Source organism: Haemaphysalis longicornis, unplaced genomic scaffold (assembly GCF_048455015.1).
Source record: "Haemaphysalis longicornis isolate Haplotype H1 unplaced genomic scaffold, Haemaphysalis longicornis Haplotype H1 scaffold_14, whole genome shotgun sequence".
Taxonomy (NCBI): domain Eukaryota; kingdom Metazoa; phylum Arthropoda; class Arachnida; order Ixodida; family Ixodidae; genus Haemaphysalis; species Haemaphysalis longicornis.
The window spans coordinates 19,359,923-19,373,289 of NW_027526245.1; the positions used below are offsets into that span (position 1 = coordinate 19,359,923).

A 13,367-nucleotide genomic window follows, 5' to 3' on the forward strand; every position below is an offset into this window, starting at 1 on the left:
CTTCCTTGGCAACGGGGGGAGATGGGCGCGCGCTGCCTGGCCGCTGACGTGGCACATACCCACGTGGGGGATTGGCAAGGAATCTCCTCGTCTTCCTTGGCAACGGGGGGAGATGGGCGCGCGCTGCCTGGCCGCTGACATGGCACATACCCACGTGGGGGATTGGCAAGGAATCTCCTCGTCTTCCTTGGCAACGGGGGGAGATGGGCGCGCGCTGCCTGGCCGCTGACATGGCACATACCCACGTGGGGGATTGGCCAAGAATCGGGCGTGAGAAGGGCTAATGCACCCGCTTAAAGCAGTACTGACACGAAATTTCAAAGCTGAGATCCGCTCTAGCAATCAAGTACAACGACAACACAAATAGGTGTCTGTGAATAAATGCATCTTTCTTTCTTTGTAGTTGTGTGTGTGTGTGTGATCTCTCTTTCGCGAACATTACCGAACCGCGCAAATTCAACTCGTGCATTCGCACTTTCACATTCTTCCCCTCGGGGAAATACGGGGAATTTTTTCCCATTTGGTACAACAAACCCTGAGTTAAAGTGTTTAAAACCCGACGACAGGCAATAAAAGCTGTTTCATGGTTCGCCGTCAATCGGATAAGGCGGCTCTCCTCCGTGTCTCTTTCTTTTCGCGCGCTTTTCCACTGGGCACGGTACAACGATCGTCATGTTTTGTGAGTACCATAAAATAGCTGCAGACATGACGTCATTTGCTTCGTATTGCCTCCGTTATTTCTTCAGTTTATTCATGTTCAATAACAACGTCAGCTTGAATGCTCCTCGAAGAAAGTTGAGCAGAACCACCACGTGAGGGCAGTGGCGCGCAATCATATATATAGTGTTCCCAGTGTGTCCTGCGAGATCTGCGACGTTGAAAATACTGAGAGGGCACAGTGTCTTCTTGTATATCGGGCTCTGTGAGCTGCGTTGGTTCTCGAGGTCCTTCATATTTCTTTCAAGCTGACGTCACTAACGATGTTGGCAAGGTAGATTTATTGGTTCTACTAAGAACCTATTTACACCCACGAAGCGCGATCGAGCCTCAACCGCACCATCGAGCTTTTCGTTGCCCCCTTCTCCACCCTGCTCTCTTTCTTCGTCTTAGCACAAGCTATTTTGCTTCTATCTCCCAGTCGGATGTGTGCGGAAAGAACAGCATCTGTCAGGTGCATGTTTGAAGGCGGCATGGTGGCAAATTCGGGAGGATCATTGGCCACGGCAATATTGCCTTCTATCGCAATTCACAAACGATTTTATTCACAAAGATAACCTTCCATAAACAACAATAAACATAATATTGGACTTCATCTGTCGAAAAGTGAGGTAACAAAGTGAGAGTGCGGGTGACAGAACGTTGAAGCTTTTCACAAGAGAAATCGATTTACGATACTTACGAAATATCAGCGGGTTCTGGTGAACAAACATCATGAATTGCTCATTCCTCCAATCCATGGTAAAGCACATATGCTTGGGGAGCTTTGAAAAGGACTGCTTCACTGCTCTGAAAGAGACACAGGCAGGCTGACAGTTTGTCGTGCATGTTCGTCTTACGTCGCATCTTTAAGAGCATAGTTTGGCGTAAAAGGGCGATTACGAAACATTACTTTATCACAATTAAATATTAAGGCTCTCGTGTTCTATTACATATGAAGAAGTTAGCGTTGCTGAATGAGCGAAAACCAGTCCTCAGGATGTGTTTTCTCGCCGTCTGAGCATGTGAACTTCAAAGTTCAAATAATCGTGAGCTTGAGCAACCTCAAACGGTGTGTTAGAGAGGAACCTAACCTTCAAATATCCACAGAAGGGTTACCGAAATTTACTGTGGGTGATCTTAGCGTCAACTTGGTCATTTTCGCATAAGCGTACATTTTTCAAATTTTTTGTTTTCAAATCACGTTTGGGACTACTGATTTCACAATGTCGATGTCCACTAGGAAAAACGCATTGAGTAGTTCAAAGTGAGGTCACTTACTCCTTCCGGAAATACGTCTCTACGAAGTAAAATGTCGGGTTGAGGAACCCAAACTGGATGAAGTCCTCAGGCTCAATGGCGACGCTGCTTAGCTGAGGCTCTGTCAATAGGATTTCGAGCACCTTGTCTCGCTGAAACAGATTGCAAGCGAACTCAGCGCCCTATCGAGCTGTGCTCTTGCTTTGTCACTCCGTTCTCCCGGTATAAACAAAACTTCATTATTCTTTTATAATTTACACTTTGCCGGGGTTCGTGCAGCAAAGTAAGAGTAGAAGATAGTCATCCACGTCTGTGTTTCGTCCGTCTTATTGGATACTAAAGGTTCGAAAACAGATAACTCGATAAGGCAATTCGGGGAAAATGTGGATTCGTAGAGCTCAAGAGAGTGGCCTATACAGAAGTTTGTTTCTAAGGGAAGCCGCAACGTCGGCCCGTAAGGACAAGGCGAACATGAACGTGAGCAAAAAGGCTAAAACAAAAGAACAACAAGCAACTCAGTTCAAAATATAAAAAAAAAACATCACGATGAAGAGGCTCTACCTCACGCATGCTGACAAAGGTTTTATAAAATACATATTTTTGTCTTCAGGAACAATGCCGAAGGCTTCAACGTTGTGGTAAAAGAAGTGTAATTAGCAGAAGCCTACATCCGGTGAAGTGCATCTCTTGTGACCTTAAAATATTTATTAGCAGTCGTCATTGAACACTCGACGGGGTCAATGACCTTGTCTCGTCCCTGTTCTCACCGAAACTAAAATTTCGCCTTGAGCTTCCGTTTTCTCGGCCCCTCCTTGCGTGAGGCACTAGCTCAGGGTGCCGCAGTTTGAAGCCTATGGCAGCGGTCTTCCTGGCAGAGCAGACCTACTGTAAATAGCGTGCTGCTGATGCTTCTATTGATTATGATGATGGTGGAGATGCTGCTGCTGATTTTAGAAAAGTCGCCTGGTATATAATTTTACCGTGCTTGAACGGGGTGAAGATTATCGAGCGATACAGAGCGCACCCAGACAACGCGCACAAAATTGCGCCGCAATACAAGACGCTGTTAGGCCCTGGGGGCCCGAACGCTGAGTGAACGTTGACGAAGCCGGGGCGTCCTTGTGTCAGTTTTGTGATGCTAGGGTCATTTACTCTTTACCTGATCTCGCTCCCCACACTCCTCCCCTCGGAACTTACGAGCGCTTTGACGCTTTCCCTCCGCAACCGCCTACGCCTGGCATGACCACCTCGGCTGAGCTTGAAGGTAAGATTAACGCCATGAGTAAGCGATACCATTTCCTGGATTGTACCTGGAGTAAAAGTTCTTTCGCTTTGAGAACGTTTATCGCTGTGGAGCAAGGACGACATTGCTTCGCATTGCACCGGACCCGATAAAACATTGTCCCAACTGTTACCCTTGCTACGCGGTCGTTCGAAATGACAGTCGACTTCCCTGGCATTCAAAATTATCGATGCCTTTCCAACGGAAAGAAGTTCCGATGATCTACACAACAATGCTGAAAAACCCGCCTCGGTGGCTCAGGGGCTCAGGCGTTGTGCTGCTGAGCACAAGGACGCGCGTACTGAGGCCGCTTTTCTGATGGAGGGGAAAATCAAAAAGGCCCGTGTGTTCGAGATTTCGGGGTACGTTAAAGATCCCCAGCTGTCAAAATTAATCCGGAGCTTTCCACTACGGCGCCCCTCATCACGTGTGTAGTTTCAGTGCATTGAACCGAATAATCAATCAGTAAATTCTGGAAGACAATCGAAAGCTTCAGTCTTCAGCTGCCATGTTTTATTGTTGCTTCTGCTACACAGTGTCGTCCTCATGACTTCACAAAAACCGAATTTTATAATATATTGGCCAGAAAACATCACCCTTTGTGACAAAACGTATTATAGCCAACAAACACAAACGAGACCCGAAGGGCACTGCGGCTTCAGTACGGCAAGGTTCTGTTTCTTTTGCGCAACAGCGACATTGACGGTACCAGGTGTATTGCCATCATAAACTTACTCTTTTAAGGCTACGTTTATCGTAAATAGTTAATTTTGTAATTGCCCCATGCAGGAATTGTGCTCCAGAGTACTAACCGAATTCGTTTCCTCGGGTCCAAATGACATTTCAATCCAATGCTTTTGAGAAGCGTCGTGTAGCAGTTTAATGGTGGAATTTAAGCGCAATGGCATTCGGTTCAAAGGCATTCGAAACGCCCGCGTGGCAGAGGTAATAGTCACGTGGAATACCACAATGTATTGCTCCACAGAGGTGTTCGAATAATCCGAACATTGCAATTAGTATACGATTATAAGCGAGCGCACGGCTGCTATAATCTTCAAATGTGCACGCCTGGACACAGCGCTCAGTCCATGCTGGCAGGTCTTGCCTGCTTCACATGTACGCGGATAGCACTGAACCCATGCCGCTCACCCAGTTTGGATCAGAGAAGTTGCAAACCACTTCATACTTCTCACAAAACTTCTCTTTGCTGATCCTGGAAGCAAGGATATGGGGGGCGTTTAAATGGTTCCACAGGATTTGGGACAACAATGACAGCATATATGTACATTTCCCCACGTAAAAATTGGAATTAGGAATATCAGAAAATCGAGGAGGCGAGGCTCATATTTAGCATATATACGTCCTAACGAAACACTCCGGCGACAGCTAAGCAATTCTTACCTTACGAGTTGTGAAAGCCAAAGCGTTAATGTCAAACTGTGGACACCGGTAACCGTACAAATTAAAGGGACCCTGCAAACTTTTCTCAACTTTTGTCGAAATCTTAATTGGTCGCAGAACGTAGTCAACCAACACATCAATACTTAGTTTGGTTTGGGTGAAGTACCTCAGCCAAAAATACTGGTCTATGCCCGTCAGACAATATAGAAGTTTCATCAAGAGACATTTCTCTTTTTTCCGGGCTTGGCATTCTTTTGATTTCTTTTACTTATTTACATACCTACTTCGCCCATTGGGAATTATAATAGGGAGGACAAATTATCGATATCAAATACCAGATTGCACACTTTTTAAAAGCTTGAAGGAAAAAAAATCAATTGTAAGAAAAACACAAGGTTTAAATTAGTAAGCCACAAACTTGAAACGGTGAGTACATTACTAATCATAATGTGGTACATTCTGAGGGAGCGCGTGAGACAGCACTAAAAAACAAGTTTCGCCCAAGTAACACGACAAATTCATTACACAGCACGCTGGCTAACATTGCAAAGCATAAACATCAAAGAAAGTATTAAATGGCGAGTACATTTTTATATACAAACATATTTTTGGAGAACAGTTGGGAACGTTACATCAGAAGCAACTCTAATTAGTTCAGGAGGCAGCAGGTTCCATTCGCGTACTGTACTGGGAAAAAAGAGTTTTGCTACGTGGTTGTGCCCGCGCATATTTATTTTATCTTAAGCAAGTGGTTGCGGCTCCCGGATATGTATGTTGGCGATTGTCAATAAGCCTCTTTGTTTAGTGGTGTGCGATTGAAGATGGTACCTAGAAGGAAAGAGAGGCGGGAAACAACATGGCGTAGATAAATATATTCCAAACATATGAGCCGTTTTATTTCTGTGACGCTGCTTGGAAATGAGTAAATGCCGGTTATGAATCGGGCCGCACGTTTTGTATAGCTTCTAACCTATTGACAAAGAATTTTTGTATGTGGGTCCCACACAACAGACGCGTACTCGAGAATCGGGTAACGTTGGTTATGTAAAGTGCTCTCTTGTCATCTAGTGGCGCGTGCCTAAAGTTTCGTTTAATGAAATGAAGTGTCCGCCCTGTTTTTAAAGTGATGCTTTGAACGTGATGATTCAATGACAGGTCGATAGAAAACGGGACACCTGAGTATTTAGCTTCGCTTGGGGTGCCGTTCAAATAATACTGTGTACGGATTGGTTGTCGCTTGCGGGTTAAACAAATATGCTTACCTTTTGAGATGTTCAAATATATTGGCCATGTGTCACACCATGAAGAAATTTTATTTATGTCAATCTGTAGTGCTACTCGGACGGAATCTTTATTACTCTGTAAAGGACGCAATCGCCTGCGTACAGCCGAATTTTCGAAGTGATTTCTGTACCAATGTCATTTATATATATAAGAAATAAAAGAGGACCTAAGACGGAACCCTGCGGAACGCGAGAAGATACGCATGCGTATTCTGATTCTGCGCCATTAATTACCACTGTTTGTAAACGACGTGTCAAGCAGTTTTTGAGTCAATGAAGTATTTTATCTGGTAAACCAAGACGAAGGAGTGAACCAAGAAGTGAAAGCTTATTAAGTAAGAGAACATGGGACACTTTGCGAAACGCTTTCTGGAAATCTACTAGTGTGCAGTCTGTTTGTAAACCTTTGTCAAATGATGTAAATATGACATGGGTAAATTCTACTAACCAAGTTACGCATGAATGACCACCTGCGTTGCGTCGGCGCTTTAAACTCTACAATCAATCAACGCTCGAATGACGTGCTCTAAACCAGTTTTGGTAAGGAACAAAGAAACTATTGTTTGAAGGTGCGTAAAGATAGTGTAACTTATGTGCTGGAGGGTTTTGCAACACACAGATATTAAAGATATAGGTATATAATTCATGACACTGTCACGGGACACGCTTTTATGAATCGGAACAATGTCGCCCATCTTCCATTCTTCAGGTAATTCTGAGGTTCCAAGAGATTTGTGATACAGTACTTCTAGATACCTTGAAATGATATGTGCGCAGGATTTCAAAACAAAATCGGGTATCCTGTCGGTACCTGGTGCGGAGTGTGCTTTTTAATTTTTGAAAAAAGGATGACTATTCCTAATAGTGAACAGCAATATCTGGTATATCATCAAGTGCGTTGCTCAAGAAGACTGAAAGATGTTGAGGTACTAGCGTGGAATACACAGAAACAAAGTAATCATTAAAGCAGCTTGATTTATATCTACCATTAGTAAAAGCTGCACTATTGTGGATTAACGGAGGGATACCAACATAGTCTTTGCTGTTTGATTTCATGAGTTTTCAAAGTTACTATGAATTTTCTTTTTTTTTCTAGAACCAAGAAAGTGGAAATACCGCTTTTTTTACTTCTGTGATTCTCACTTTGATTTCAGAACCAAGTCGTCGAAGCTTAGAAAATTGCAGTGGATCGGGCTTTTATCTATACCGTTTGAATATACGATTCCTCTTATTCGATAGAACCTTTACGGGTTGATCAAACCAATGTTTACTTTTTTGAAGTTTCACAGAAAGAAGGTTAGATGGAATATGCGAGTCAATGAGCATTAAAAGTTGTTCCTTCAACAGCAGCCATCACTCAGAGAGAGATACAGTGCTGCTTTGTTCTGAGAAACTATCGAAGTTTGAATAGAGCGCTTCAGAAATACGAGAGCAATTTCCGCTATCAAAGAAATGAACTTTCCTGGGTTTCGGTAGCTGTAAATACGGCTTGGGAGCAACGAGACAGGCAACCACTGCAGCATGGTCGCTTAACCCGTGAACTATGGAAACAGATTGCAGCAACGAAGGAGAGTTTGATACCAGAAGGTCTAAGGTGGAAGCGGCATTGCCATGGCGCCATGTTGGGCCCTCCACGAATCGATGAAGACCATGTGTAGCGAAAAGATCTTAAAAAGCCACCGACGAGGGTGAACGTGACGGAAGTAGTGGCAGATTATTATTCCACTGCGCATCTGGCATATTAACCTCACCACCGACGAGAAAGTAATCAATTGGGACCGTAAGTAATAGTTGAGAAAGGGTAATAAAGGTATGGCTGCTGTTGTCATTAGGCGGACGATAAAATGCTCCAACTGTAAGCATTTTGGTATGTGCAAGAACAACTTTACACCAAACAGATTCACCGCTGTTAGCCCCGAAGTCAACTAAAAAACTTGGCAAGGTGTGCTTGACCAGAACAAGAACTCCCCCACCGTGCGTATTGCGGTATTTGCGATAGGCCACATATTCCGCAGAAAATATTTCAGAGGTGGAAATCGATTCATGCAACCAAGATTCAGACCCGATAATAATGTCAGAGCCAAATATGATACGAGCCCTGTTTACTCCTCGGTTTCGTTCTTGACGCTTCGGCAATTAATAAACATTACGTTTCCCAGGCATCACAGGACTGTTCGGCCTTACTCAAGCCGGTGTACTTTGGCCGGTGATTTTCTGCCCGGCCTTTTTCCGGCAGCCACGTTCGGCCCGTGTTGAAATGCGGGCCTTTTGGCTGTATACGGCCGTACTCCCACGGCACCCCTACCGCAAGTGTCTGTCGGCCAGTCCACCGGCTCACGTTGGTACGGCCAGATTCCAGCCGTAGGGCTCCGGCCATTGGAAAGCCACCCGTGTGCGGCCGAAGTACGGCGACCGGAGGACAAGCGAGATGCGGTCGTCGGACTCCAGCCGGACTAAAGCTGCCGGAAATTCGGCCGTGCTATGGGCATTGGAGTTCAGCCGCAGTACGTTAACTGTACTGAGGCCGTTGGACGACCCCTGCATGCAGCGCAAGCAGATAACTCAGTCACGATGTGCAGCAGCACAACTTGAAAGAAACACACACAGCGCGCAAAACAACGGGACGAAAGACGGAGGGATGTACAACACAAGCGCTGCTGATTCAAGATGATTTACCAACTCGCCCAACTTTCGGTGTTACTTCAGCCGCACAAACCCAGCATTTTGGGTCCACTGCACCCACATCAAAGTGAGCCCGCGCGAACCACCAGCCGTCCAGCCTTGTTTATTATCAGCGTCAGTTGACAGCAAAATTCATTTATTAAACAGTGCTCACAAAGGGTCGTTCCCTTAATTGTTGTGCCTCTTTTAGTGTCGAATACAGAAAATAATCAATTCTTCGCAGAGCTGGAATAGATATATTGTCCAGGACCTGATATCGTCTGGGGGGCAATCACCTGTAGTAAATGGGGAAGGAGTGGGGGGGGGGGGGGGGAGGGGAGAGGCGCATACTTTAGTGGGTTGAATTTCACAAAGATGAAAGTGCAACTTTTAGCCAATATCTTTTAGGACAATCTTCCTGAACACTTTCATGCTCTTACTAAACCAACTATTTTTACAACAGTTGCTTCACCAGTTTTGTTGTATATAAACCGGCGCGCCTACCTTTACAAAGCGTTTTCGTACTCCACCAAACACTCGGGAGCATTCAATTTAATTTCCTTCACACAAAACGTATGTCCAGTATTTGTCCATTTTTCTTGCAAAGAAATTTTCTACTCGATCACGTTTTCTGATGATCTTTCACAGCATTCATCCTAGGAAAGATTGAACAAGGACTTTCATTTTCAATCTATTTTTCATCTTGTTTTCATGAGATACGTGCATACGACTTAATAAACCAAAAGAACGTAATATTCCTGTAATTTACTACGTTAAAAAATTGTGGACGCGTTGCGAATGACGCCTTGCTTCAGGTGGGTGCAGTTGTACGCCTCTGTGTTCACGCAAGGAAAGGCGTAAGACGAGTTTCATAATTTGTTTCAAACCAATAACGTAGCAGTGGTAGTATTCATACACCAAACCTTGCATACTCCAACGAATAAAACCATAAATATTTCATTGGTCAAGTTTTAATGCGTAAGGTTCTCAACCCGTTGGAGGCGAACTTGATTGTTTGTAGGTTTTAACGCGCCGACGCAACGCATGTGATGAGGCGCGCCGTAGTGGAGGGCTCCTGATTAATTTTGACCACCTTGGAATCTTTAACGTACGCCGAAATCTCGTACACACAGGCGTTTTTTGCTTTTCGCCTGAACCAGAAAAGCGGCCTCCGGGGCCGGGAATCAAACCCGTGAACTGGTGCTCAGAAGCGCGACGTCTTAGCCACTAAGCCACCGCTTGCGGGTCGGAGGCGAACTTGCGGCTCAGCAAGTTTATTTGCTTATTTTTTATTTATTTGTTTATTTGTTTATTTATTTATTTTTCTTGATACCTGCTGCGAGATACATAACACTAAGCACCAGATATGAGACCAAATAACAAAATAATTCTACAAAGCGCGGTGAAAATCGTCATAGAATCATACGTGGAAGATAATTACACTCTCGTATTGATCTAAGATAAAATGAATCGCGCAAGGCTTCACCTTTAAAGGAAAGTTAATAGTTTGCTTTATGCTAGGGGTCCCAGTTTAGGATATGTAGAATGGCGCTTCGATATATTTCTCCCCTTCTATTCCAGTTTCCGAGTGATAGATATTACGAAAAAAATTCAACCTGACGTTTCGTCTGTGATCTCTCACGTCCTGCCATTTCAGTTTACTTTTACTTTCCCTCTTGCTAAGTTTACAATACCAATTACCTAATACGAACCGCACTGCCCTATTCTCTATGTTTTCGAGCGTGTCAACCAGCTCTTTGGTATAGGCATCCAAGAAAACACATGCGTACTGCAACATTGAGCGCACATAAGTGAAATACGGTTGATATTTTAATACCCGTGCTACATGAGCGTTTCGAAGGCCTTCGAGTCGAATGTCATTTGACTCAAATGACACCTTTGAACTGCTACACGACGTTTTTCAAAGGCATTTGGTTAAAATGGCACTTGAGTCAAAGGAGCACGAAAACTGACCTTTGAGAGACCAAAAGGCCTTTGAAACACGAACGGTCGTACCCTCGGGCTCAGTTTCTACAAGCCGTAATAACAAAAACAATTATTTATGAGTAAAACTTTGTGTTTGAAGTGCAAGATCTTCATAATGTTTCACTTGTTCACTTGTTTTCGTTCTCTGTCACTTGCTCTACGATTACGAGCTAACTTGGTACTCTAAACACTGGTGGTGCGAAAAAAGACAAAAAAGAAACTGGCTCCCTTGTGCATTTTTTGGGTGCGCTTGTAGATAGTTATCACTTCGATCTCTAATAATTGCTTTTTTGCCGATTTTAACTCTAAAATTACATTTTCACCAAGAACGAAACATGGCAGCAGTGGCGACCCCAAAATACGGCGGGCGAACGCGGAAAGTTTCAATGGCCTTTGAGAATGGTCATGTAGATCGACAGAACTCATTCCAGTTCGAATGACATTTGGAATTCCGAAGGTCATTCGACTGAATTGTCCTTCCAAACGCTCGTGTAGCATAGGTGTAAGTTAGATTTAGGTATGCTGAAATATTACCTCAGAAAGCCAAAAGCCCTAGCAGCCGTAACTTTTATGTTGTGAACGTGCCTATTTATTCCTTAAGCACTCGTCAAATAAACTCCTAGTTATTTGTATTCCCCGGCCTCTCTTAAAGCAGCGTTATTTACGGTATACGTATTCAATTGAAATGAAGGTTTACTTGTAAAAGTGACGTTAACGCACTTTTTAATATTTAACGACTTTTCTGAATCAGCACAATGGGATGTTCATTCACTATAGTCCTGTAAACTATACAGTCATTCGCGAACATTTTGAAGAAAGATTTGAGGCCATTTGTAGTAACATTTATATATATCACAAACAAAAGGGGACCGGAACTGAGCATTGGGGAATTCCTGAATTGACGGGAACATATGCCGCCGAACAACCATTGAGAGCGACCGACTGCTCTCTTACAGAGATATACTCGGCTATATCCATGCAATAGCCGATTCATTCAGTTTACAGCCCGCAATGTACTAACAAGAAGGTGATATGGAACACCGTCACCCGCCGGGGTGGCTCAGTGGCTAAGGCGTTGTGCTGCTGAGCACGACGACGCGGGTTCGACTCCCAGCCGCAGCGCCGCTTTTCAGATGGAGGCGAGAAGCAAAAGCGCCCGTGTGTACGAGATTTCGGCGCACGTTAAAGATCCCCAGGGGGTCAAAATTAATCCGAAGCCCTTCACTACGGCGCGCCTCATCGCCTGCGTTGTGTCGGCGCGTTAAAACGTGCAATCAATCAATCGATATGGAACACCTTCAAATGCTTTTTCGCAGTACAAGAAAATACAGTCAACTACTTTAAGCTTATCTGTTCCTAGAGCCAAACCGTGCGTGAACTCAACAAGCTGCGTTGAGCAAGAAAAACCTGACGAAATCTGTGTTTGCTAGGATGCTGGCGATTATGTTTAACCAAATGAGGCATATCCCAAGTGTAGCTAAGCTCACCTTCAAACACCGCAACTAAATTAACATCCAGGCTTCGTCATTCAGAAGGCCTGTTGTTATGGGAAATTTAGAATAACACTTGTTTCTAAATAGGCAGTCATAAAATCCCATAACATAGATCAGGGCACGAAGTTGAGCCTACCAATGCACGAGCTTAGCCTCTTCAACGTTGATCAAAAACAAATTAGTGCAACATTGTTTTTCGCTGTATTATTTTAAGAAGAATAGCCGCAAACTTGCGCTTTTGCGTGCCCTTGCCTTTCTTTGGTGTGGAGTCCTTGTCATGGCACCTGTTGAGCTCCAGCGTGGTGGCCGCTTGCTCGATGCCATTTAGGGACACTTATTTTGGTGAACCACCGCCATATCAGGTCGGACATCTCTGCCGGGTCGATGTCTCCAATGGTCTCCGGTTCATGAGGGGGCGAAGAGCCTCGAGCTGAGACGTCTACGAAGCCAGTGGGCGAGGTGTGGTAGTGGCTATGACTGGCAAGGCTTAGCTCACCCGTCGGCGTGGCACAGCCTTCTTGTGGCAATAAATGGCATTCCGATAGACTAAAAGATTCTCTGCTAATGTCCAGTGAGTCCTTGACCTTGCGCGCTCACCTAAAACACTCATTACTCTTTGACAAACGAAGTTCGTTCATTTAGAACGCTGAAACACCGAGGGGATTTAACACGCGTCTGCGACATTCGGCTCCCTAACGGCTCTTTCTTTACCCAGAGAAAAACTGGTCCTTCACGGGCGGGTCTCCTTCCCAGCACGCCTCTTCATGAATTCTCGGTGCACAGTCGCGTGCCGCTGTTCGGCTGTACGCCGTTTACCAAAAGAATGACGTATAACCTGAGACCTTACGTAGGCTGGTCTCCTCTTGAACACCGGTTGCCAAAAATTCTGCGGCCGTTCGCTTGCCGTAATTCGGCCGAGGACCACCAAACGAATGAAAAACGTACAGTCGGGGGCCGTACGTCGGCCGGTCAACTCTATAACACCAGTTGCCAGGAGAAAACGAGTATTCTGCCGCCGGACGCGCGGTTCACCGTTGAAAGAGCGAATGCGCGGCAGCCGCGCTCCGGCCGGTCTCCTTTCGAACACCAACTGCCACAAGAATACAGATATTCTGTGGCCGGTCGCTTGGCGTGCTTCGGCTGAACCCCACTTCCCGAAGGAAAACCGGATTCCCCAAAGCCATACTTTGGCCGTTCTCTTTCTCAACATCAGCAGCCGAAAGTGAACTGAATATCTGGCAGCCGGGTAGCTGCCGTTGTGCGTCTGAACACGTCGGGCCGGAGAAATACCGAAGCTCTGGTTGC

The 13,367-nt window shown here is 45.0% G+C and overlaps 1 protein-coding gene across 1 annotated transcript in view; it reads right to left on the reverse strand.

Annotated features, from left to right (window-relative positions):
- Nucleotides 1-13,367, reverse strand: part of LOC144164992 (uncharacterized) — a 709,659-nt gene that overhangs the window by 663,299 nt on the left and 32,993 nt on the right. The window contains exons 4-6 of the mRNA XM_077695175.1: nt 4,388-4,451; nt 1,978-2,108; nt 1,400-1,506 (exon numbers count right to left, since the gene is read on the reverse strand). Of these exons, the coding sequence (XP_077551301.1) occupies nt 1,400-1,506; nt 1,978-2,108; nt 4,388-4,451 (302 nt within the window). The remainder of the gene's footprint in view (nt 1-1,399; nt 1,507-1,977; nt 2,109-4,387; nt 4,452-13,367) is intronic.